The sequence below is a fragment of the Palaemon carinicauda genome, chromosome 19, assembly GCF_036898095.1.
Source record: "Palaemon carinicauda isolate YSFRI2023 chromosome 19, ASM3689809v2, whole genome shotgun sequence".
Classification (NCBI taxonomy): Eukaryota; Metazoa; Arthropoda; class Malacostraca; order Decapoda; family Palaemonidae; genus Palaemon; species Palaemon carinicauda.
In genome coordinates, this window is record NC_090743.1 from 2,089,419 (window position 1) to 2,114,102 (window position 24,684).

General features: G+C 38.5%; 2 protein-coding genes across 2 annotated transcripts in view; both read right to left on the minus strand.

The window, feature by feature from the left end:
- The window catches only part of APC7 (anaphase-promoting complex subunit 7), a 42,450-nt gene extending 32,232 nt beyond the window's left edge, over nt 1-10,218 (minus strand). Inside the window, exons 1-4 of the mRNA XM_068393070.1 lie at nt 10,084-10,218; nt 5,077-5,299; nt 2,754-2,935; nt 1,027-1,139 (exon numbers count right to left, since the gene is read on the minus strand). Of these exons, the coding sequence (XP_068249171.1) occupies nt 1,027-1,139; nt 2,754-2,935; nt 5,077-5,299; nt 10,084-10,149 (584 nt within the window). The 5' untranslated portion in view covers nt 10,150-10,218. The remainder of the gene's footprint in view (nt 1-1,026; nt 1,140-2,753; nt 2,936-5,076; nt 5,300-10,083) is intronic.
- A 3,336-nt stretch (nt 10,219-13,554) lies between these two features.
- Nucleotides 13,555-24,684, minus strand: part of LOC137658391 (alkaline phosphatase-like) — a 17,236-nt gene continuing 6,106 nt past the window's right edge. Inside the window, exons 2-12 of the mRNA XM_068393071.1 lie at nt 24,583-24,684; nt 22,874-22,978; nt 20,752-20,867; nt 20,202-20,394; nt 19,780-19,949; nt 18,806-19,004; nt 18,328-18,461; nt 16,420-16,618; nt 15,956-16,056; nt 15,031-15,154; nt 13,555-14,814 (exon numbers count right to left, since the gene is read on the minus strand). The exon at nt 24,583-24,684 is cut by the window's right edge and continues 47 nt beyond it. Of these exons, the coding sequence (XP_068249172.1) occupies nt 14,558-14,814; nt 15,031-15,154; nt 15,956-16,056; nt 16,420-16,618; nt 18,328-18,461; nt 18,806-19,004; nt 19,780-19,949; nt 20,202-20,394; nt 20,752-20,867; nt 22,874-22,978; nt 24,583-24,679 (1,695 nt within the window). The 5' untranslated portion in view covers nt 24,680-24,684 and the 3' untranslated portion in view covers nt 13,555-14,557. The remainder of the gene's footprint in view (nt 14,815-15,030; nt 15,155-15,955; nt 16,057-16,419; nt 16,619-18,327; nt 18,462-18,805; nt 19,005-19,779; nt 19,950-20,201; nt 20,395-20,751; nt 20,868-22,873; nt 22,979-24,582) is intronic.

Genomic DNA, 24,684 nt, shown 5'->3' on the forward strand with positions numbered 1-24,684 from the left:
ACAATAGTGGAAGTTTATGATTCTCTGGCATTGTGAACAGTTCCATTTGTAAACCTGGAACAATTTTAAGGGGTTTTCTGCCAACATAAAAAGTTCTATTTGTAAATCTGGAATGATTTTGAGGATCTTGTAGAAGGTCAAGTGTAAGATCTACTGTGTTAATACCATATAAAGGGACCCTAAGAGTGGCCTAGAGAGAGGAACCTATTTCTTTCCAGAAGGAACTTAAAGACTGGAAGGATAACTGTCTGATAAATGATTGGAAGATCTTGATGTGTAAGTTCCTTCTAAGATTGAGCTGCTTCAGTTCCAGAAATTTTGCCACCAGTTTAAAGGTTTAAAGGCTGCTCATGAATGGCAGAGGCAAGGGACAGTGACACTGCCCTATTAAGCAGGACAATGCCTTAAAGATTGACCAGATATACATATGATCAGCGCCTGAGATGGCGTGGGCGCGTGTTGAGGATGGATGGTGGGGAGAGGAGGAACTTCTTACAGGGGGGAAGATCAAGAGGGAGGCAGAGAATTAAATGGTGAGATAAGGTGAAGGATGATATGGAGAGAGGATGTTTGGTGGAAGAGGATACCTTAGAAGGCATTGGAGAGGCCGCATCAAGCAACCAACCCCTTAACTTGGGGATAACAGTGGGAAAGAAGGACAGGACTGTGAATGGGTTCTTGTAATGAATACTATTAACTATTACTCTTGCCTTTTTCCTCATGGCTGAGATACACAATTTTTATACTGTTATATAAGGAAAATAGTGGTTAAGGAGAGTCATTAAGAGTGCAGCAATTATTTGTGGTTTCTCTGCACTTGCTAGTGTGTGATATGTGCAAGTGAAGGTTGAAAGGGCCTTATGCCAGATCTTATCAAAAGCCTTAAAAGTAACTAATGTAATACTATGACACAATCAGACAGGAGCAAAGTAAGGAACACCATAGAGTAGCTCCTGCATGATAGAATTCATACAAATAATCAGATAGAAAAAGCAAATATATTGGGTTTCATAACTATATACTGACCACTCCATTCCCGTTGAACTTCCGTGAATGTTTATCATCATGGATGCAACTTCTGCTCCTCGCACACCCAAACTAAGGAGTTCCTGAACTGCTTCTAATGCCAGAGGGCATTCCTGAAATCATCAAACAAAACCATCAGGAGAAAGTAATATGAAACATATCTACAGTACTGTATTATGAAATCAATAATTGTCTTTTTACTTAATTATTACTGACACAATCATCATACATACATATACCAAGGCACTTCCCCCAATTTTGGTGGGTAGCCGACATCAACAAATGAAACAAAACAAAAAAGGGGACCTCTACTCTCTACGTTCCTCCAGTCTAAACAAGGGACTCAACCGAGTTCAGGTGGTACTGCTAGGGTGCCACAGCCCACCCTCCCACATTATCCACCACAGATGAAGCTTCATAATGCTGAATCCCCTACTGCTGCTACCTCCGCGGTCATCTAAGGCATCGGAGGCAGCAGCAGGGCATACCGGAACTGCGTCACTATGACACAATACTATGTGAAAACGCTATCTGCAATAGATTCTCATGACAATGCTAATATAAAACTCACATAAAAAATATTTATATCTTTTCTTTGGTCATTTTCTTCTACATTTTACCCTATTTCTTCAATCATGGCTTTATTCCATAGACGCTACTTCATCCCGTATGAGTATGAACAACACTTCATCCCTTATAAGTATGAACAACACTTCATCCCTTATAAGTATGAACTACACTTCATCCCTTATAAGTATGAACAACACTTCATCCCTTATAAGTATGAACTACACTTCATCCCTTATAAGTATGAACAGCACTTCATCCCTTATAAGTATGAACAACATTAACCACAAATTCTGAATTCCATTAGAGGTATTCTGCTTACAGTACGCCTTACACATACACTGAAGACAGCTCATTGCAAGAAAATAGGTTCTTTGCAGCATAGCATCAATCCCTATGCACAGTCTTCAATCTTTTATTTTTAAGCTGTTCTATTTCTTCAACTCACCTTGCTTTATATTTCAACATTAATCTAAGAGCAAATTGATGATATTGTTTATCTTTAGTGTAATAATAATCCTAAGAATAATACTACATCAAACTATGATCATTTTTTCAGATAGCCTCCTTAGGCTATTAACTAGCTGGCCATGGATGCACACTCATTTTGAAGATATTACTCAAGTTACTAAAAGCTCACTGAGCTATTTTTTAGGTTGGGTGAAATATATTGGTATACCACAAAAAAAGTATTCACCATTACAAAATAGTAGTTTGAAATGGGACATTACAGTGCAGTACTTTCGAGTTTTAGAACCAGGAAAATATTAGAACCACATGATAATATAATCCATATCAATTTGATTAAATTATTATTTTTACTAGCTAAAAAGCAAGATGCTACAAGACCAAAGGCTACAATAGAGAAAAATAGCCCAGCGAGGAAAGGAAATAAGGAAATAAATAAAATATATACGATAAGTAAGGAATAAAAGACATAAAATATAGATAAGTAACAATGTAAAACAGACCAGCCATATACAAACTACAAAGAGAGACATATGTCACCGTATTTATCAGGCTGGGAGGAACGTAGAGAGTAGAGGTCCCCTTTTTGTCTTGTTTCATAGTTGATGTTGGCTAACCCCCAAAATTGAACTACTGAAATCCTACAGATTAAAGACTTCGAAAAGGAGGACAATTCTCCTTGTCTTACTAACCCTTAGGACTTCCTTATAAGCTGTTATTGCTGGCCTCTCCATGCCAACCTGTTGGTACAATCTCCCCAAACTCATGTTGACCTTTGAGGTTCGATGTCTCTGTGGTATGGACTCCAGTAACGTCACTGCTTGAGTGAATTGACGAACGGCCACGTTGCACTCGGCCATCGAGTATTTCACGTCTATGAAATAAAGAGTAGTGAATCAAGTATTAATTTCCAACAAATAATAAAAAGATCCAAATGATTTAGTAATTATCTTAAAATACAGTGCTGTGCATTCTTTTACAACGATGAATAAATAAATGTCGAGGTAACATACAGCGATAATACTGTATAATGCATGTTTAATCAAAATGAAGTAATCGGAGAATACATAATTGTAAAGTATACAGTACTGTACCACAAGCAATGCAACTAATGTACAGTATTTGCAAAGTGTATGCATACACGATTCTTCGTACAGGTCTTTAAATAAAATAGCAAATTTTAAGTACTTTGTATTTTTCCTACCTATACTAACAACGAACTTCCTTTTTAGGAGATTTGGGTTTCTAACCAGTCACGACCAGAAAATTCCGATAAGCCTTCCCAGTTTCCTAAAACATTGTGCATCTGGCAGGGCCCAGCATGCCCTACCTGGTCGTTATCCTTCCTTATTTCAGTTCTCATGACAAAAATAAAACTCAACCACCACCTGACTTGGGCGTATGTATTCATCCGACGGGTAGGGAATGCTAGAACCTGCCAGATGCACGATGCTTGGGGTGAGTGGGAAGAGCTATTGGAATTTTCCGGTTGTGACCAGGTAGATGCCCAGATCTCCTAAGAAGAAAGTTCGGAGTATTATTATTATTATTATTATTACTATCCAAGCTACAACCCTAATTATTATTATTATTATTACTATCCAAGCTACAACCCTAGTTGGAAAAGCAAGATGCTATAAGCCCAGGGGCTCCAACAGGGAAAAATAGCCCAGTGAGGAAAGGAAATAAGGAAATAAATAAATGAAGAGAACAAATTAACAATAAATCATTCTAAAAACAGTAACAACGTCAAAACAGATATGTCATATATAAACTATTAACAGCATCAAAAACAAATATGTCATAAATAAACTATAAAAAGACTCATGTCCGCCTGGTCAACAAAAAAGCATTTGCTCCAACTTTGAACTTTTGAAGTTCTACTGATTCAACCACCCCATTAGGAAGATCATTCCACAACTTGGTAACAGCTGGAATAAAACTTCTAGAGTACTGCGTAGTATTGAGTCTCGTGATGGAGAAGGCCTGGCTATTAGAATTAACTGCCTGCCTAGTATTACGAACAGGATAGAATTGTCCAGGGATATCTGAATGTAAAGGATGGTCAGAGTTATGAAAAATCTTATGCAACATGCATAATGAACTAATTGAACGACGGTGCCAGAGATTAATATCTAGATCAGGAATAAGAAATTTAATAGACCGTAAGTTTCTGTCCAACAAATTAAGATGAGAATCAGCAGCTGAAGACCAAACAGGAGAACAATACTCAAAACAAGGTAGAATGAAAGAATTAAAACACTTCTTCAGAATAGATTGATCACCGAAAATCTTGAAAGACTTTCTCAATAAGCCTATTTTTTGTGCAATTGAAGAAGACACAGACCTTATATGTTTCTCAAAAGTAAATTTACTGTCAAGAATCACACCTAAAATTTTGAAAGAGTCATACATATTTAAAGAAACATTATCAATACTGAGATCCGGATGTTGACGAACCACCGTCCTTGACCTACTTACAATCATACTTTGAGTTTTGTTAGGATTCAACTTCATACCCCATAATTTGCACCATGCACTAATTCTAGCTAAATCTCTATTAATTGGAAAAGCAAGATGCTATAAGCCCAAGGGCTCCAATAGGGAAAAATAGCCCAGTGAGAAAAGGAAATAAGGAAATAATTAACTGAAGAGAACAAATTAACAATAAACCATTCTAAAAAAAGTAATGTCAAAAGAGATATGTCATATATAAATTATTAACAACGTCAAAAACAAATATGTCATATATAAACTATATGACATATTTGTTTTTGACGTTGTTAATAGTTTATATATGACATATCTCTTTTGACATTACTTTTTTTTAGAATGGTTTATTGTTAATTTGTTCTCTTCAGTTATTTATTTCTGAAGAGAACAAATTAACAAAGTACGTACAGTACTGTATATTAAATCGAAACAGATACTGTACCTTGTTCTTATGTAGGTGCAATCTGTAATGCAACTGGCTTAAAGTAATCCCGTGTTATGAAAGACACTGGCTGTACATACCTATTTCCGTAACTCCTTCTTTGAACATGTCTGAAGTCTTTGCCGCTTTGGTCTTTGCTGCCGCCTTTGCATACTGGAGGGCTTCCTTGAACGTTGCCTCAGCACGCCTATGTTCACCCTGGCTCTGGAGGGACTGCGCCATGTACACCCACGTTTGGTAACGAGCGGCCGGTTCCAACACGTTTCCCATCTGGTTCTCGGCCACCGAGAGAACCAGACTGCCCTGAAGTATCAAAGAGAAAAGAAACTAAGATTAGAGAAATGAGGAAATTGTCATCAATACAGGAGACGGTAATAAAATCACTTGCCCAAATTTCTACACTTTGAAAGGGTTGGCCCAAAAGAATGTTTTTATATCAAAGATCAATATTGCGAGGATATGGGTAAAGTTTGACATACATACTGTACATACATACACCAAGGCACTTCCCCCAATTTTGGGGGGTAGCCGACATCAACAAATGAAACAAAACAAAAAGGGGACCTCTACTCCCTACGTTCTTCCCCGCCTGACAAGTTTGACATAGTCATTATTATACACTACAGTACAGTAAATTCTCATTTATTTGCAATGTCCTTTACTTGAGAAGATGACAGAGCAAAAATATAAAAAGCCAAAAAATAAATTGATTAATGAATTTCCAACAATTACCACTATGTAACCTTCAGAACTTTTTCTACAAACATCTGTAAACATATTTTGTTTTGCTACTTTCTATTCTTAGATATAAAAAAATCTGCATTTCTATTTAGGAATATTTCCATGAAAATGTCAGTGAGTGAATGAGGGTTGGGGGAAAATGTGACGCTTATCTTTCCTCATCAAAATCTGCATTTCTATTTAGGAATATTTCCATGAAAATGTCAGTGAGTGAACGAGGGTTGGGGGAAAACGTGACGCTATCTTTCCTCATCATGGAAATTAAGAGCCTGTGTCCCAAACATGGTGGGGAAAAAAAAAACAAACAACGGGCTATGCAGAGATCGGTATTATTGTTGCTGTTGTCCTTCTTATTACTAACTAAGTTACAACCCTAGTTGGAAAACCCGGATGCTATAAGCCCAAGGGCTCCAACATGGAAAGATAGTCCACTGAGAAATGGAAACAAGGAAATTATATGAGAAGTAATGAACAATGAAAATAGGATATCTTAAGAGCAGTAACAACACTAAAATAGATCTTTCATATAAAACCTATAAAAAGAGACTTATGTCAGTATGTACAACATCAAAATTAAAAATTAAAAGTAATTTGTATTTTCCTAATGATAAAAAACTTAAGCTCTATCAAAAAAAAATATTTTAAGAACACTAACAACATTAAAACAGATCTTTCATATATAACCTGTAAAAAGACTTATGTCAGTCTGCTCAACATAAAAATGACAAATTTAAAGTCATTTGTATTTTCCTAATGATACAAACCTTGAGCTCTTTATTAGGCAATATACTTTCAGCAAAGCTCAAAGACTAGCCATAGGACTTTTAGCAAGGTGTAACTACGCCACCGCTAGTTAGGGGGGAAGTATCAGCTAACCTGCTCAACCACCCACCGGTGTTGTTTCGTCACTTTCAATTGCAGGGAGAACCTGCACTTGTATAAAGTGCTCAAGGCTTGTATCAACAGGAAAAATAAAAATTATTTTACATTTTTTCATTTATTCCATCACTAAATATAAACATTTTCACTCTTTACTAGGGAAGACTCACAACTAAGCTGGGTGGAAGTCCTAACCAACTGGCTGGTTTTTAACGAGGGATTCCCTGTGGCATGCACTCATAAGGATAAACACCCTGACACCCTCGCTAAAACTCTGTGCAACAGCACGCTTTAGCAGCCTAAGCAATCTGTGTGATTGTGTGACTTGCCTAATTAAGAATTCTCAGGAATCATAGGATTCTTTGAACCAACCATAGACGTTACCCAATCCCACCTCGCCAAGGGTATGGGGTTACGACAAATATATATTAACAAACAGCACCAGGTTACACAAGGAAAATGATTTTTACCTGCAAACAGAGGAGGCCAGCTTGCAGAGTACAATAGGTTCTGTTCCCCAAAAGAGGGGAAGATAAAAGAAAGAGCCCGTCATTCTTATTATTTACCCCAGACTTAATCCAGGGTGACCTCTGCCCTCAACCATCTGCTACTTGTCCATCAAGGAGGTCAAGGTGTTTAAACCACATGCTGTGCAACCACCATAAGACTGATGGAGAACGTCTCCATGTTCCTGTGGGTCACGTATACAGATTGTAGGCAGTGAAGGTTGTTTGACGCTTCCACACCCACTTGAAGGGCCTGCGCCACAGTAGTTCTCCTTAAACGATAAGGACGTACCAATACCCCTAACATCGGGAGCTCTAGGTCTCCTCGTCTGCAGAGAAAGATTAGGATTCAAGAACCAGTCTATGACTTTGCAAATCCACGCTGAGATCGTGTTTTCTGGTGATCCTTCTCTTGACCTACCCCGTGGTAACAAAGACTGCTCTCACTCTGAGGCAAGCTCCTGCAATTCTTTTAAAGAGCACCTCAAGGCCCTCACTGGACAAACTAGCAATTGATCTAAGTCATCAGTTACATTACAGAGACTCTCAATCCGGAAGGGTCTGAATCCAGAATCCGCAACACCCAGATTTTGAGTCTTGGCAATAAACTCAGAGACGAAGTCAGGCATTACCTCTCCCAATCCCCTTGAAAGGAAGACATCGTAAGAAAGACCATAAAGTTTACTTACTTTCTTGGCCAAGGCCAAAGCGAGAAGGAGAACTGTCTTTAAGGGGGCCGGCCGAATGCCAACATATGGCGGTATAGGAAGTAAAACACAAAATCCTGAAAAAATTTAATGAGCGTCGTATGGCAATGGAGAATGCGTATATGAAATATTTTGTCAAAAATTCCTCTTACTTTTATAGTTACAGGGTAATTAGTATAAGTACCTCAATAAACCAAAAACATTGTTCCTTACAAAAAATGCAGTATTCCTTATGTTATCGTAAATTTTGAAAATCATTTCATTTTAACGTAAAGGAAATTGTGAACAATGGCATCTGTATAGATTCCACAAGTCAAAAGATGATGTATTACACAGTAAATTACACCCTTTGCCCTTTAGTCCTACCACAAACCTCATAGAGAGTACTTGATTGAGTTTGACCTGTATTACAGCAGTAGCGGAGTTTTTACTGTTCCTCGGGGGGGAAAAACTCACTTGGTGTCAGTGGGGACAGGCTTTCATTCAGCCTTGAACACGGTCTTCGAACTGAATTGAGCTAACATTTCCTCCTTGACAGAATTTTCACTCCTCATACGGAACTTCGAGCGTTCCTGCCCTCAGTCAAAAGTTAGACCAGCTCCTTGGAACGTTGTCAGGGTCTTACATTCACGGAAAGGAGTCCCTTATGAGCCTCTACGTTAAGCCTTGGATAAGGACTTCCATTTAAAAGACAGTTTTCTTTTGGCCCTGACTTCTCCAGGAAGAGTCAGCAAGCTATAAGGTCTTCCATATGACATCACCCATTCAGGGGGATGGGGGGCAAGTCACATTCAGCTTCACCCCTGAGTTTGTTGCAAAATCAAAATCCATCCTTAGCGAACTAGATTTGGGGCCTTTCGGATTGGGAGTCACTGATCGGTAACAGACGATACTGATCGACTGTATGCCCTGTTAAGACGATGAGGTTATATCTCATAAGGATGAGAACTCGACCCCGGAGCATCAAACTGTTAGTCAGCACGGGGGAAGACCAAGAGGTGAATCACAAAGAACTCGATCTCCTCTTGGATCAGACAAGTAATAGTAAGGGCACTGTCCTCAGATACCTCGATGACAGGTAGACGTCCCCGTGCCCAGATGTCAGGGGAGTAAGACTTCCCTGGCATTCCAAAGAATTTTTCTGTTCAGCAGGTACTGCATGCAGGCAGGTAGAAACATCAAACAATGTTCACCTCCTGCTACCTGCAATACATAAGATAAGGCAGTGAACCTTAGGTCAGGTCATAACCTTGTGTTTGATTCCTTTTTAAACTATCATTTTTCTGTCGTAACCTCTAGAATTTAAAAAAAGTCCAAAATTTGAAATATAAGGATTTCTGTGATATTTTTCATCAAAGTAACTATAATACACCAGGAACAATTTATAATCGGAGCCTTTGTATAACGATGGACAGGAATACGTAATTGAACACCATCTAAATTAAACTTCCTCAACCTAACCTACAATCCATGCCCTTAACTGCATAATTAACAAGGGGGGGGGGTGTAACAACCATCTGCAACCCCCCTTAAACGGACCGATTTTATAGCATAGGGTTGATAATAGGAGCCTTTCTTCTTAAGCCTTATCGAGCACATGTGCACCGATCTACAATCGGAGACTAGAGTTCAGGTTTTGGAGTCTTAGCATATCAGCAGCCAGATCCTTCCGCATGCATTAAGAATGGACACCAACTAATCTAAAATTACCCCCCTAACCTAACCACAAGCCGTGTACTTGCCTAACAGGGGGGTCTAACACCCACTTACGACCGCCCTTACACTGTCGTATTCTTAGTCGGCCGTCATCATTTATACAGGTGGCCGCTATCATGCATACACCAACAGGTTTCTACGCAAATATAGGGTGTATGTATGATAGGGGCCACATGTATGTATTATTACGGCTAACTTTGAATACGGCAGTGTAAATGTAGTCGGAGACGAGCGTTAGTGCCTCGTTAGGTAAGTAGCTAAGGACATCGCTTGTAGGTTAAGTTAGGGGGTAGTTTTTACTAGTTTTTGTCCATCTTTAATCAACGCGGTAAGAACTGGCCGCTGATATATAAAGGCTCCTACAAATATAATTTCATCCCAGAATACACTGTTTTATTATAGAAATATATCTTTCCACGTAAACTGGTTTAGATATGGAGGTTACTTTAGCATACACAACGACTATTTCGAATACGGTATCCTTCCCTTTAATACTAGGAGAAGCTAAGAAAAGGGCTCTTAAATTATTATATCTTACCAAAGCAATGAGGTTTGAGTGCAATCCATTATCGTGCAAGTTCTTGATCTGCTCAAATAAACACATTTTGAACAAAGTTGTGAATAACCACTTTCAGATCGAGTTTGTTTTGATTGTGAAGTCGAGCGCATCAAGCGAGCGTCTATAGTTAGCGTACATAAATGTGTAGAAATTAGTATTTTATACTATATTGTACATTAATATTGAATTACATATCATAATTCGATTTCAAAACTCTCTTTGGGTATTTTAAATGTGAATAAAGTCAATTTCAGAGGATTATTATTAATTACGGTAATTATTACTTAGAAGAAAAGCATACCTCAACGGAGTTTAGCGTTTTCTATATGCTAGCTTCGTATGCGAGAGTGGAAGCGGTAACTTTAAAAATGACGTGAGACACGATATGAACAGGATTAAGGGTTATATGATGCCAAAACTATCATCGCTTATTTATTTTACACTCCACCTGTATACCAAGTAATGCTATGGCCTATAATTCTTATAATTATCTTTATTACCTTCGTTTGTAAAATTTTTTCTTACAGACACAACATGCAGATCCTGAAAAGTCCCTCAGTTACACTTTCACTAATGTAATGTAACATTCCCTTAGAATTCCCATTAACTCCTGAGTCTCTTTGTTCATTAAACTCCTTATGAAATCAACAGTCCGTTCTTCGATAATTCTTAAATCCTTGCTAAGGTCTTCCTCTCATGAGAGAGAGAGAGAGAGAGAGAGAGAGAGAGAGAGAGAGAGAGAGAGAGAGAGAGAGAGAGAGAGAGAGAGAGAGAGAGAGAGAGATGACAACATTGCAGCATCTCTCAGAGCTGAACTCTGATGATGAAAAAAGTCTCTTTGATCTATAGCCACTGGTTAAGACTCTCATCTCACCAACGAAAGGTCCTGGGATCTGATTTTTGGAGTGTGGAAGAGAACGTGTAAGATCTGGCGCTATCAATCAACTATTTGTCGTATATGTTGCATGCACTTTTTCTTTCATAATTCCGACCATCTTTTGAATTTACATCTCATTCCAGACTGTACCGTCCTTCACTAGTATTAGGTATGCAGTTCAATCTAAAAATCCTACCTTTTTATTTTCAAAGGCTCAATACCACAAAATAATCCTGAAGTTTCATTCTGATTGTTTCCAAATTGTGGCATGATCTTTCTAATCAAATTGTAGAATCGGTGAAATCAGGACTGGATTTAGGAGTGGGTAATGTAGGTAGCAGCCCAGGAGACGCTACAACCTGTGAGCTTCCATAGCTGGAGACACTACAGCCTGGGAGCTTTCATAGCAGGAAACTAAATCCTAGGAGCTTTAATAGCAGGAGGCTCTACAACCTGGGGGCTTCCATAGCAAGATACTCTAGAACCTGGGGGCTTCCATGGCAAGATACTCTAGAACATGGGGGCTTCCATGGCAAGATACTCTAGAACCTGGGGGCTTCCATGGCAAGATACTCTAGAACCTGAGGGCTTCCATAGCAAGATACTCTACAACCTGGGACCTTCCATGGCAAGATACTCTAGAACCTGGGGGCTTCCATGGCAAGATACTCTAGAACCTGGGGGCTTCCATGGCAAGGTACTCTAGAACCTGGGGGCTTCCATGGCAAGATACTCTACAACCTGGGGGCTTCCATAGCAAGATACTCTACAACCTGGGAGCTTCCATGGCAAGATACTCTAGAACCTGGGGGCTTCCATGGCAAGATACTCTAGAACCTGGGGGCTTCCATAGCAAGATACTCTACAACCTGGGAGCTTCCATGGCAAGATACTCTAGAACCTGGGGGCTTCCATGGCAAGATACTCTAGAACCTGGGGGCTTCCATAGCAAGATACTCTACAACCTGGGACCTTCCATGGCAAGATACTCTAGAACCTGGGGGCTTCCATGGCAAGATACTCTAGAACCTGAGGGCTTCCATAGCAAGATACTCTACAACCTGGGAGCTTCCATAGCAAGATACTCTACAACCTGGGAGCTTCCATAACAAGGTACTCTACAACCTGGGCCCAGGACACGATACAGCTTGGGAGCTTTCATAGCAGGAGGCTCTACAACCTTGGAGCTTCATTAGCAGGACACACTACAGCCTGGGAGCTTTCATAGCAGGAGACTCAAGAACCTGGGAGCTTCCATAGCAGGAGCCTCTACAACCTTGGAGCTTCCATAGCAGGAGACTCTACAACCTGGGAGCTTCCATAACAAGGTACTCTATAACCTGGGAGCTTCCATGGCAGGACACGATACAGCTTGGGAGCTTTCATAGAAGGAGGCTCTACAACCCGGGAGCTTCATTAGCAGGACACACTACAGCCTGGGAGCTTCCATAACAAGAGACTCTACAACCTGGGAGTTTCATTAGCAGGAGGCTCTACAGCCTAGGAGCTTCCATAGCAAGATACTAGAATCTGGAAGCTTCCATAGCAGGAGACTCTAGAACCTAGAAGCTTCCATAGCAGGAGACTCTACAACCTGGAGCTTCCATAACAGGAGGCTCTACAGCCTAGGAGCTTCCATAGCAAGATACTAGAGTCTGGAAGCTTCCATAGCAGGAGACTCTAGAACCTGTAAGCTTCCATAGCAGCAGACTCTACAAGGCTACAACCTGGAGCTTCAATAACAGGAGGCTCTACAGCCTGGGAGCTTTCATAGCAGGAGTCTCTAGAACTTGGGAACCTCCCCACCAGGAGGCTATAACCTCTGGTCTTTGACACCACGAGACTCTACCACCTGAGGATTTCCACACCAGTATTTTGATATGTGGCTCTACCTGGAGGTGAACTTAGGGTGTGTCTTAATATGGCGTTAAGTGGGGCTTCTGAAGTCCTAATCTAATGCAAACACTTTTTTGTTTTTGTTGAACAGGTTGATATGTATCTCGTTTCTTGGCAAGCTGTATTGGTATTTATCTTAGTAAATATAATTGTATTTTTTTTTATTTATCATCAATATTTTATTCCTTAAGTCTGTGGTAATTTCAGTGCCAGGTTGATTTCCATATTAAGGCCATGGATGATAACTTGCCTAATGATAGAAAATACTACTACTACTATTACTACTCCCAACCTGACAAGGGACTCAACCGAGTTCAGCTGGTACTGCTAGGGTGCCACAGCCCACCCTCCCCCGTTATCCACCACAGATGAAGCTTCATAATGCTGAATCCCCTACTGCTGCTACCTCCGCGGTCATCTAAGGCACCGGAGGAAGCAGCAGGACGTTCCTCCCAGCCAGGCTGGGAGGAACGTAGAGAGCAGAGGTCCCCTTTTTGTTTTGTTTCATTTGTTGATGTCGGCTACCTCCCAAAATTGGGGGAAGTGCCTTGGTATATGTATGTACTACTACTACTACTACTACTACTACTACTACTACTACTAGTAATAATAATAATAATAATAATAATAATAATACAGAAGAAAAATAGCATCATATAGGGAAATGAAAGATAAAGTACATTGAAAATGTCGTTATTTTTAATATTTACAATATATCATAGAATATTATTACAAATCGTGAGACAGTTATCGAAACTGTATTTTCATTTTCTCCTTCAATAAATACAAAAATACAAGTTTACCCTATTGATATTTAAGTGGCTTTTATAATAATATAATAAGAATACATTATTAAAAAATGGGACGTCTTAATAAAATGTTTTAAGGACAAATAAATAGAAAATTGATTATATAAAATTGACAGCTAAACTACATAAAAGATATTTCGGCGAGTTCTAAAAATCTATAGAAAGAAATAAAATCTTGAAAAGATTTTATTCATATTAAAATGTACAAACAAAATAATTTTTAAGATAAAATGTCAATTTACATGTTTATGTTATTAGTTTCAATTTTCTACTTGAAAGGAACAATGTTTTTTTTTTTTTAAATAAAATGTTCGACACTTATCAAAGAACATAAATTTAGAATTAAATATATCACATTACATTGAAATGTACAATTACAATGCATTCTATAAAAAATAGTCTATAAGTCTTATTCCTAATAGGTAGTTTATTTAAATTAAACTATATAGAATTGGTATGAGATTGAGATCTACAAAGATGTTATAAAAAACTGTAAATACAATTGAAATACCCCGTTGACCTTAGAAACTCTTTATATCAAAAGAGTTCAACTGAATATCATAGTATACTAATAATATTAACTGGATATTTCAGATAAAATAAATTTATTATTTTAAGTAAAAGGGTTTAGATAAACTATAGAATACATAAAATCTATTTTAAACCTTTTTGTGTAACTGACACTGCACTCATAGATCATTGCTTTTGGCAATGAATCTAATTCCAGTATAGGAAATCATAAAAAGTTCCACCAAGCATTGAAAATCTAACTCAGCGTCACCTCACCAACGCATGGAAGATAATATTATTATAAATATCCTTAGCCTACTAAAGCTCTCTTGGCAAGAATGTTGGCAGCCACGTTACTCATCTAGCAGTAAATGGCACCTCTCACGACTTGAATTACTGCCGCCAATGTCATAACGACAAAGCTGGCACCGTTCGCTGTGGCAGACGACATACCTTTCCGTTTCTCTCTATTCTGGTCCCTGATTGTTTCGTAGACGTTGGCGGGAACCCTCACTGGACGGTCGCAGTCGTCATAAGGGCCGATGCAGGCGGCGTAGCCCATGACGTGCGCTACGTGGGTTTGCTCGTGAACTCGATGGAATAGGTGAGCCATTGGACCTGGAAGGATGTGAGTTCTTACTGAATGAAAGAAGGTTAAGTTAGAGTAGTTGGACAGCTGGGTAGTGGGAGATCAAACGAAGTGCGAGGAAGTAAAATGGAATCACCCAGCAATGCAAAATATACAGTAGGCTACTTCCCACGGTGTGCCCTGTCAAGCACCTTATATGAATAAAACTAATCTGACAATAAGAATTATAAATATGGAAATATTACCTAGGGCGAAAGCAGCCACATCTTCCCCTCCGTGAGTTTCGGAGCCTTCGTATGTGGGCACAGCAGCCAAAGGTTCGAAGTTCTTGTCGGATGTATCGATTCCTGTCAGGTTGCGCCTTGTCACCTGTCGAGTAATGAAAATGATATAGATATCAGTCACGTAACTGGTAAAGGGGCTGCAAAGGTATAGTGAAGGGTCCAGGAGCTTCAGCCCCATATGTGAGGACACTAAGGTTTTATAAAATTAAGTTATAGATTTATGAAGAGTCCAGGGGGTTTCCCCCAAAAGGTGAGGACTTTAAGGTTATGAAGACCCATAGTCACTGCAGAGATTCTGTACGAAATAAGCCCCACCCCCGATGACATCATAGCCAATCACGTCTCCCACGTTAGCAGCGGATACAATGCATCCCTTTACAAATTTGAAGATGTTAACGCAAGAGACAATATGATTGGTTATGGCATCATCAGGGGGTGGGGCTTATTCTTCCCGGAATCTCTGTGGCAACTATAAGTTATTGATTTATAAAGATTGAGCCATATAGCCTTGTACTGGGGCAAGGTAGGCCAATCGTCATGAGGGACAACCGGTACAGTAATCCTCTCATCTGCATTAAGCGTTTAAGTTTAAAGATTGGTCAGGAAGATGGAAGAAAGGTACTGGGATTAAAGGTAAAACAAAAGGGCAAACATATCAGTGCAGCTAGGGAGCTCAAGGGACATGGTAAAGACCCTTAAGTGTACCATGTCCATGCACCTTTGCAGGGAAAAGCTAGGATAAGTAACCACAGTAAAATTGGGTATTCGAATCAGGAATTCAGTATAGTACAAACTTCTCCCTTTGGAGTAAAGCTTATCCAAGCGGAATTAAAATCTTGAATTATACTAATAGTAAAACTATGATTAAACTTATAACAAGACTTACACCATGACCGTCCCATGTGAAGTTGTACCCGTGACCATTGGTAAACATCAGAGTTGTGAAGGGAAGCCCGTCCGAGACGTCATCACTGGTTTCAACCAGGCCTGCAAAAGATTGCATATTCCATTATTAACAACTCTAGAAATGAATTAGCTTTAATCTGAATTACTCATATCCTCATCTAAGTAGATCTATTAGTAATGGTAAGCTTTAGCCTTGGAGGCTGTTGGGAGACTTGTCATTTTACCTTGTTCGTTCATAGTATTTAATGTTTCATATCACGTATTGTTCATCTACTGTTAAATCGTCACTGTTGCATGACTGATGGAATAAGAAAGTCTTCTACTACAGTACTCAGCCATTTTTCTTGCTAACAATACCAGAAATTGACACCTTCCCCATTGCCACTACTATAAACAGACATCTTCTCTACCTATTACTATTGTAGCAACTATGGACTATCCTACCTAGGATGTTGTTGCCTCTATTTGGATAGCCATTTATTGTCATGACGTGTGAGTGATCAGCTGTGACGATGATCAGAGTTTCTTCTAGGTTGACCAGTTCCAAAGCCCTTTCCACTGCTTCCTCAAAGGCCACGAGTTCCTCCAAAGCCCTCTTCGGCATGCCGTAGTGCAAGCCGTGATCGATCCTTCCTCCTTCAACCTGGAAAGTTAATTGTTGTTGTGTGAGAGCAGAAAATGTTGTCAAGATAAATTCTGTTGTTAAACAACGGTAATAATCATGATAATAAACCAGTAAGTAAGTAAGTAAGATAGTGACGCAGTTCCGCTGGCCCTGCTGCTTCCTCCGGTGCCTTAGATGACCGCGGAGGTAGCAGCAGTAGGGGATTCAGCATTATGAAGCTTCATCTGTGGTGGATAATGTGGGAGGCTGGGCTGTGGCACCCTAGCAGTACCAGCTGAACTCGGCTGAGTCCCTGGTTTGGCTGGAGGAACGTAGAGAGTAGAGGTCCCCTTTTTGTTTTGTTTCATTTGTTGATGTCGGCTACCCCCCAAAATGGGGGGAAGTGCCTTGGTATATGTATGTATGTAAGTAAGTTCAGGATTTACTCTAGTTAAGGAGAGGTAAGCCTTATATTCTTTTTTTTTCCCCACCGTTATCCCTACATTAAAGGGTCGGCTGCCTGATGCACTCTCTCATAGCAGCATCAGGCATGATTTATAATTTGGCAGAAGGTTTTAACAACCTCATGCCCTTGCAGTCATCAACCACAGACATTGGCGGTGGGCGTAACCTTTGACTAAATAGTCCAATTGCAAGGTAGGAGTTTCCACAGTTATTAGCACTGGACCTAGTCTTTTGCTAGAAAGCAAGACTACAAGGCAGCAGCTGTCCTTTCAGTCGCTTTCTATGACACGCAGGATATACGGTGGTAGTATTCTTACATACCTACTACAAGGTAAAGAGATAAGCCTTATAATGCAAGACCCCAAATAAGTGAAATGGAAGAAAGGTGAAATATTCTAATGTACGAAAACGTCTGACGTTAATAGGAATAGATTTGAGAATCACAGTGTAAGACTAGAATGTAAGACGGTGACATACTTTAAAAGTTAACAGTTTATTCCCTTGTAGACTGGTTATAGCAAGGATTGTGATCAGGCATTGCTAAACTCAATAATAAAAGTAGTTTAGAAACTTTATTCAACTATTTAGGATAAAAAACACCCTGCATATCATAAGTGATAGTTGGTGAACAACATTATTTTTAATAAAATATCTTTAAGATTTATTGATAGATTTCTATAAAGACCTGTGGATATTTATTTTGTGACCAACTCCAGATAATAAAGTTGTTGTGGATATCAGTAATGAAGATTACGTAATGCAAGATTAATCTTAAGTAATGCCTGCCAGAACCTTGGTCACCTGGAGTGTGTTAAGAATTTTTTTTTTTTTTTTTTTTTTTGCGGTTTCATCAAATTTCCTACTGGAATCAGTATATCCTTTTTTAAATACAAACACAACACTAAAAGCTAAATCCCCTTGCAGGAGGTAAGGAAAGAAAATATAAAATAAAGACTGGAGTCACATGCTTAAGACACAGAATTACTAGTTTCTTAAAATAGAATTAAATATAGATGTTTGAAGAACTGAGTATCATAGATTTTACATATATATCTAGAATAAGATTATAACTATTGTTATTGTGCTGTGTATGGAACAAGCGTAAATGGTCATTACTTGACCAAGTAAGTGACCATAGAATAACATGAAAACATTTGAAAAATAAACAGAAAAATAGTAACCAGATGAAAATGAAAACAAAATTAGTAAACAGATAAATATATGAGAAAAAAACAGTACAACTCTGCAAAAACACCAAAAACCGAAACCTTTTTGAAACTTACCAACAAGAAGAACCCTTTGTCGTGTTTATTCAGACGGTTGATAGCAACTTCCACCATCTCTTTGATATGAGGTGTCCCGTCCAAGGTCGTGTTCCTGTCTACTTCGTAAGGCACGTGGAGATCTCCAAACAATCCTGGAGGAAGAAAGGAATTGTTATTATAAATCATCCGGCTTACAACTCTCCTTTTGGTCCAATGCTCAACTAGACTGATCAAACAAGGATTTATGTGGTTCATTAGTCAAACATACCATGATCGACTGGATTGGCTAACCAAATTTCCAAACTGATGCTATCCTAGTGGAGTATATACACAATATGAGTTGCTTCTTATAGGCAATGTAAGGAAATAACAAGCAAAATAATAACAGCCATAGGTAAGTGTCTGCGGCTCACTGAAAATGCTAACTGTACTGTGTCTCATCAGCAAACAGTGGTCCAGTGACAATGATTGATCACTGAAGGCAAGACCAACTCACCCAAGATGTACTCTGTATCCTCCACGTCCAAATCGCGTAGTTGTCTGGTATTGGTGACGTAAGCGTTGGTCTTGCCCGCAGCGTCCCTGTCCTGCTGCCATTTTTCCACCAGGTTCCTGCCGTCGTTTCTTACACACTTCGGTTTTGCTCCCTCTTCCAGTGGAGCACCCATCTCCTGCCGTCCTCCGCCCATGATCACCTGCAGGTTTCAAGGGAAAATACTTATGCACATCATAATGAAAAGTATGCACCGAGCGATGTGGACAAGTTTCATTAAAATCCGGTCTCCCTCTGTTGATTTAATACTAAGGAATGAACCATATAGAGAGTAATTTGTTAAATGTAGTGTTCCAGGACATATAGTCAGCAATTTCAAGTTGCAATGCCAGCTGAGAAAAGGAAGGTTAACACTTCTTGGCGCTTATGACTAAATTAAAGGTATGGATTTGGCAGTAAGTGTTCTGATGGTCTTTCATCCTCCTCATAATACAAATGTAGGCATGCAGTTAATTCTAAAAGTCATGCATTCTCCATCATGAGGCTCAACACTACACACAATTGTAGAAGGTTCATTTCAGCTTTGACCAAATTGTGGATGTGGAATGTTCTTCCTAATGAGGTAATTGAATTAGCGGAACTTCAAAATTTTAATCTTGCAGCGAATATCAGGCTGACACAAGACTCTGCTTATGGATTATATATGAAAGATCTATTTTAATGTTATTACTGTTTTAAAAGTGTTTTAAAGGCTTTTCATGAATGGCAGAGGCAAAATAGCCCTAGCAAGAAGGATAATGACCTAGAGACTGACCATATGTATGATAAGCACCCAAGTCCCCTTTCCACCCAAGATAGTTCCTTTTATAGGGACCTATCTTGATCTCTGCACTTCAAAATACCTGACCAAAATCTGCAAACAGCTTATGTTGGTAAAAGTCTTATATTTCTTGCAGCATCAGTCATCCCCTGCTTACCTTCATGTTTCTGCCAGGTTCGTCTTCAACAAGTTGCCTTGCAATGTCCTTGCAACCGGAGGTGGCTTTATATTTCTTCATGATGGTGTCACACTGCCATTTTCGACTGGCTGATTTTGCATACAAGCCACCAGGAGTTGCATGAGAAACCTGGGCTGTTGTCACAACACCTGATAAAGAAGGTAAAGTTTTCTTTAAGCTGGAAGAACAAGCCGAAATAAATTAGATTTTGTTATGGTGGAAATCAATAGAAAATAAATGCTACTTTAATGAAATATTTTATGTAAATTTTGAAGAATTTTGAAGATGACAGGAACAAAAACTAACCTAATCTTTGCTCAAGCCAAACTCCTGTTTTCAGTTCATACTAAATACCTAAATCGAAACTTTATAAAGCAACTAATATCCACTTCACTACACACCAGTCTCCTTATCAGCATCTTGTGCCCAGTCCAGAACAGTCTTTACTCTGTTATCATCAATCAGGGAAGCCTCACAATCATCCAGCTTTACTTTTCCGTTGACACCCAAAGTGTAAAAGTTGGCCTTAACTCCAGAAAGGTAAGCAGTGGCGGTCCCTGCACTGTCTGGAACTTGCTTGTCCAGGTTGTAGGTCTGTGTGGGAATAATACTCAATATTAGTATTTGTTGGTGAACTGATAATACTAATGATAATTTAAAGTTTTAAAGATAGTCAATGACATAATTGAAAATTAAAGCCCTCTTCAATTACTATAGAATTCTAATCTAGAATGCTTAGACCCTGGATGCCAAGGAAAATTAAATTACCTGGTAGCTGTGCCTGAGCAGTGGACAAGAATGTATTGATAAGTATTGAGTAACCTTTCCATTGGTGTCTGACCTTTGTACCGAGAGTAATCTTTCCCTAGGCACCCTTCTTTTAGGCCGTAAGTAACCTTTCCACTGGTGTCAGACCTTACTACCGTGAGTAACTTTTAATCGGTGCCTTACCTTCATAAGCCCGATGTTGGGAAATCTCTCCCAGACGAGGTAGCCCTCTTCACCCGAGTTACCTTGCTTTTGCCCCTTCAGGATGCGGCCGGCTGTGTTTACCGTGATGCCCATACCTAGGAGATTAAGGGGATTGACACCAATTAGATGTTTAATCATTTTCTTATTTAGATAAGGGGTTTTTACTGTGCTAATAATAGAGGGCAGTTCTTGCCATAGTTCTCTAGGAATGAGCTAAGGGGACGCGGGTGAAGCTATGTAGCGGGAAGAACGCAAAGACTTGTATATATGCTATTTATTCATTTATCTATCTATCTTTCTATCTATATATCTATCTATCTATCTATCTATCTATCTATCCGTCTATCTATATACTTATATTTGTATATATAAACATAAATGAAATTATGTATATATATGCTGTATATATACACAAAATACATACATAAAAACATACCCATATATATATATATATATATATATATATATATATATATATATATGTATATATACATATATATATATATATATATATATATATATATACTGTATGTATATATATATATATATATATATATATATATATATATTGTATGTATATATATATATATATATATATATATATACTGTATATCAAAATGTATATTTATACACATCTATCTATCTATCTACCAATCTATATATATATATATATATATATATATATATATATATATATATATATATATATATATATATAAATGAAACTGTAAAATGATATTGCATTAATAATCTATTGTACGATCACCACGTGCATATACGTGTTGGTATTTGTATCACCTAGTCTTGAAAAAAAAGAAAAAAATATATAGGTCAGATAATCAATCGAACATTTTGGATCTGGAACTAAATGATTTACTGTTTTTTTTTTTTGGGGGGGGGGGGTTTGGTGTCATTGTTAATCTTTTTTATCTATTTATTTTATTTTATTTTGGTAGGTTAAAGGGCAACAACAACAACAACAACAACAACTACAACAACAATGATAATAATAATAATAATAATAATAATAATAATAATAATAATAATAATAATAATAATTAGCAATGCTAGTATAGTAGAAATAGAAGGTAAAGTCACGTCTATCTAAATTACTATTATATTATATTACATTATATTATATTATATTACATTATGTTACATTATATTATATCATATTACATTATATTATATTTCGGGTTATTTGATTAATAAACAATAAAACCAAGTAATCTAGATACTGATTTACCTTAAATTTATAGATTAAAAAGTTGATATAATTTTGAGCGACAATAATTATATACCAAAGTTTTATTCTTAGAGATACAGTTGGACACAAGATTTTCTGACACACCTCTGTCAGAGGAAGTACGCCCTGCCAGGCCCTTACTGAGCGGCGAGTTACCTAACAGATAGTGTATGAGTACGAGAGTGTACTTCCCTCAGAGCGAGGTGGACTAGGAATTCCTGCGTCCAACTGTACATTAAGCTGAATTGGAAATTTATTTCTATTGTGTTGATGTATTTCAGTGATATAGGTTTTGTTTCGGAACTTTCGTTTGTTCAAATCTTAATTGGTTTTGAACAACGGAATGTTTGAACTTTTCCTCGAGGGAAAATCCAGAAGAAAACATAAAAAGCATTAATTAAGGTCAAGATATCAAAGGGAAATTGTGATAAAGATAAGAATGAAATGACAAACAAAATTTATTGATAAGAAAAAAAAGAATAGCAAAAGATCAAAGACGTAAAAATTTTGGAAAAATGTGAGTGACGAAAAACAACATCGAAAAGTTCAAATGATGAAAACCTTTAAGCAAAATCAAAAGTAAATTTCATTTGTACTTTTCGTATCTAAATCAAATTAATAAACAAATTATACTCGATTTTTTTAATGAGGCGCATTTGCACCGTCTCGCAGAGGTCTCCTTTTAACTCGGAAAAATATCCTGCTATCTGATTGGCTAGATTAATCTTGTCCAACCAATCAGCGAGCAGGAAACTTTTCCGAGCTAAAAGGTGCACCTCTGCGAGCCGGTGCAAATCTGCCTCGCTAAAAAGAATTGAGTATAAATGAAGTAATAAATAGTAAACAATAACTCACCATCACCCAGGAAAAGAATGACGTTTTTAGCAACGTTGGTGAGTTTCGGCTGTTCCAGAGCTTCCTCTATCTCCTTCCTTCCCAACTCCAGCCAGAAATCTGAGTCTGAGGAAACAAGATGGAAAGGTTAGTCTCTCTCTCTCTCTCTCTCTCTCTCTCTCTCTCTCTCTCTCTCTCTCTCTCTCTCTCTCTCTCTCTCTCTCTCATGTCTATTCATCTCTGGGGCTTGGCCAGTTTTCATTGATGACGGGGGCAGACTTTCGCCTGATCGCTCATAGCAGACGAAGCTAGTATAAGGGGCCCTGACTAGTAGAGCTTTTGCTGATCATAGTAATGTCTAAACCCTTTCAAACGTTAAGGTATCACTACTCAGAAAAGGATATGTATATATATATATATATATATATACACATGAACACACTGACTCATTCATTTCAATATTGCATGAATATTCTCACTTCTTGTATCTATTACCTGTAAGTTACCCTTAGAGGCCTATTGCTCCCTCTGGCTTCATCTCTATTTAATCTACCTTTATAATTTACACCTGTTTGAAATACCTTTCAATCCTACTCTGTTCCAGACTTATCTAAAGCTTTTACTAGTTTCTTCAGCTTCTCTTCACTATCTGCAGCCATCAGCCAATATGAACTCCACACTCAAACTTCACAAAACCGTTTCGCAGATCACACTGCTTTTCTCTATTAAACACCGTTCCATCTGGCCTATTATCTACATCAAAATCATATCATGCACTTTCCACAGTAATACTTAGTGATTTCATGTCAACATAATTACTATCCTCCCTTTTATTGCTCTTATCCTTCTATAAAGGAGAAGTTATTCCTTTTATACATTTCTGGAACGTTTCCTTGTGCAAATATACCATACACACCCTGGTCAGCCACATTAATTTGGAACCTTTCCTTGTCCAAATATACTATACACACCCTGGTCAGCTACATTACTTTGGAACCTTTCCTTGTCCAAATATACTATACACACCCTGGTCAGCCACATTGCTTTGGAACCTTTCCTTGTGCAAATATACTATACACACCCTGGTCAGCCACAGTGCCTTGGAACCTTTCCTTGTCCAAATATACTATACACACCCTGGTCAGCCACATTACTTTGGAACCTTTCCTTGTGCAAATATACTATTCACACCCTGGTCAGCCACATTGCTTTGAAACCTTTCCTTGTCTAAATATACTATCCGCACCATGGTCAGCTGCAATCAATCTGTCCAAATATACTATCCGCACCCTGGTCAGCCGCAATCAGTCTGTCCAAATATACTATCCGCACCCTGGTCAGCCGCAATCAGTCTGTCCAAATATACTATCCGCACCCTGGTCAGCCGCAATCAGTCTGTCCAAATATACTATCCGCACCCTGGTCAGCCGCAATCAATCTGTCCAAATATACTATCCGCACCCTGGTCAGCCACAATCAGTCTGTCCAAATATACTATCCGCACCCTGGTCAGCCGCAATCAATCTGTCCAAATATACTATCCGCACCCTGGTCAGCCGCAATCAGTCTGTCCAAATATACTATCCGCACCCTGGTCAGCCGTAATCAATCTGTCCAAATATACTATCCACAACCTGGTCAGCCAAAATCAATCTGTTCAAATATCGTAGCATCTCAGTTATAATGACATTTAGATATTTGGTTGGGTCAAAAACATCAAGTCAATTTACCATTTTCATCCTTATTTGGCGAAGGATAAACAATTTCGGCAGTGGCCCACCCGACCAGAACTGCGGCCAGTAGGACAGCCGTGCGGAGGGATGTCATCCTGG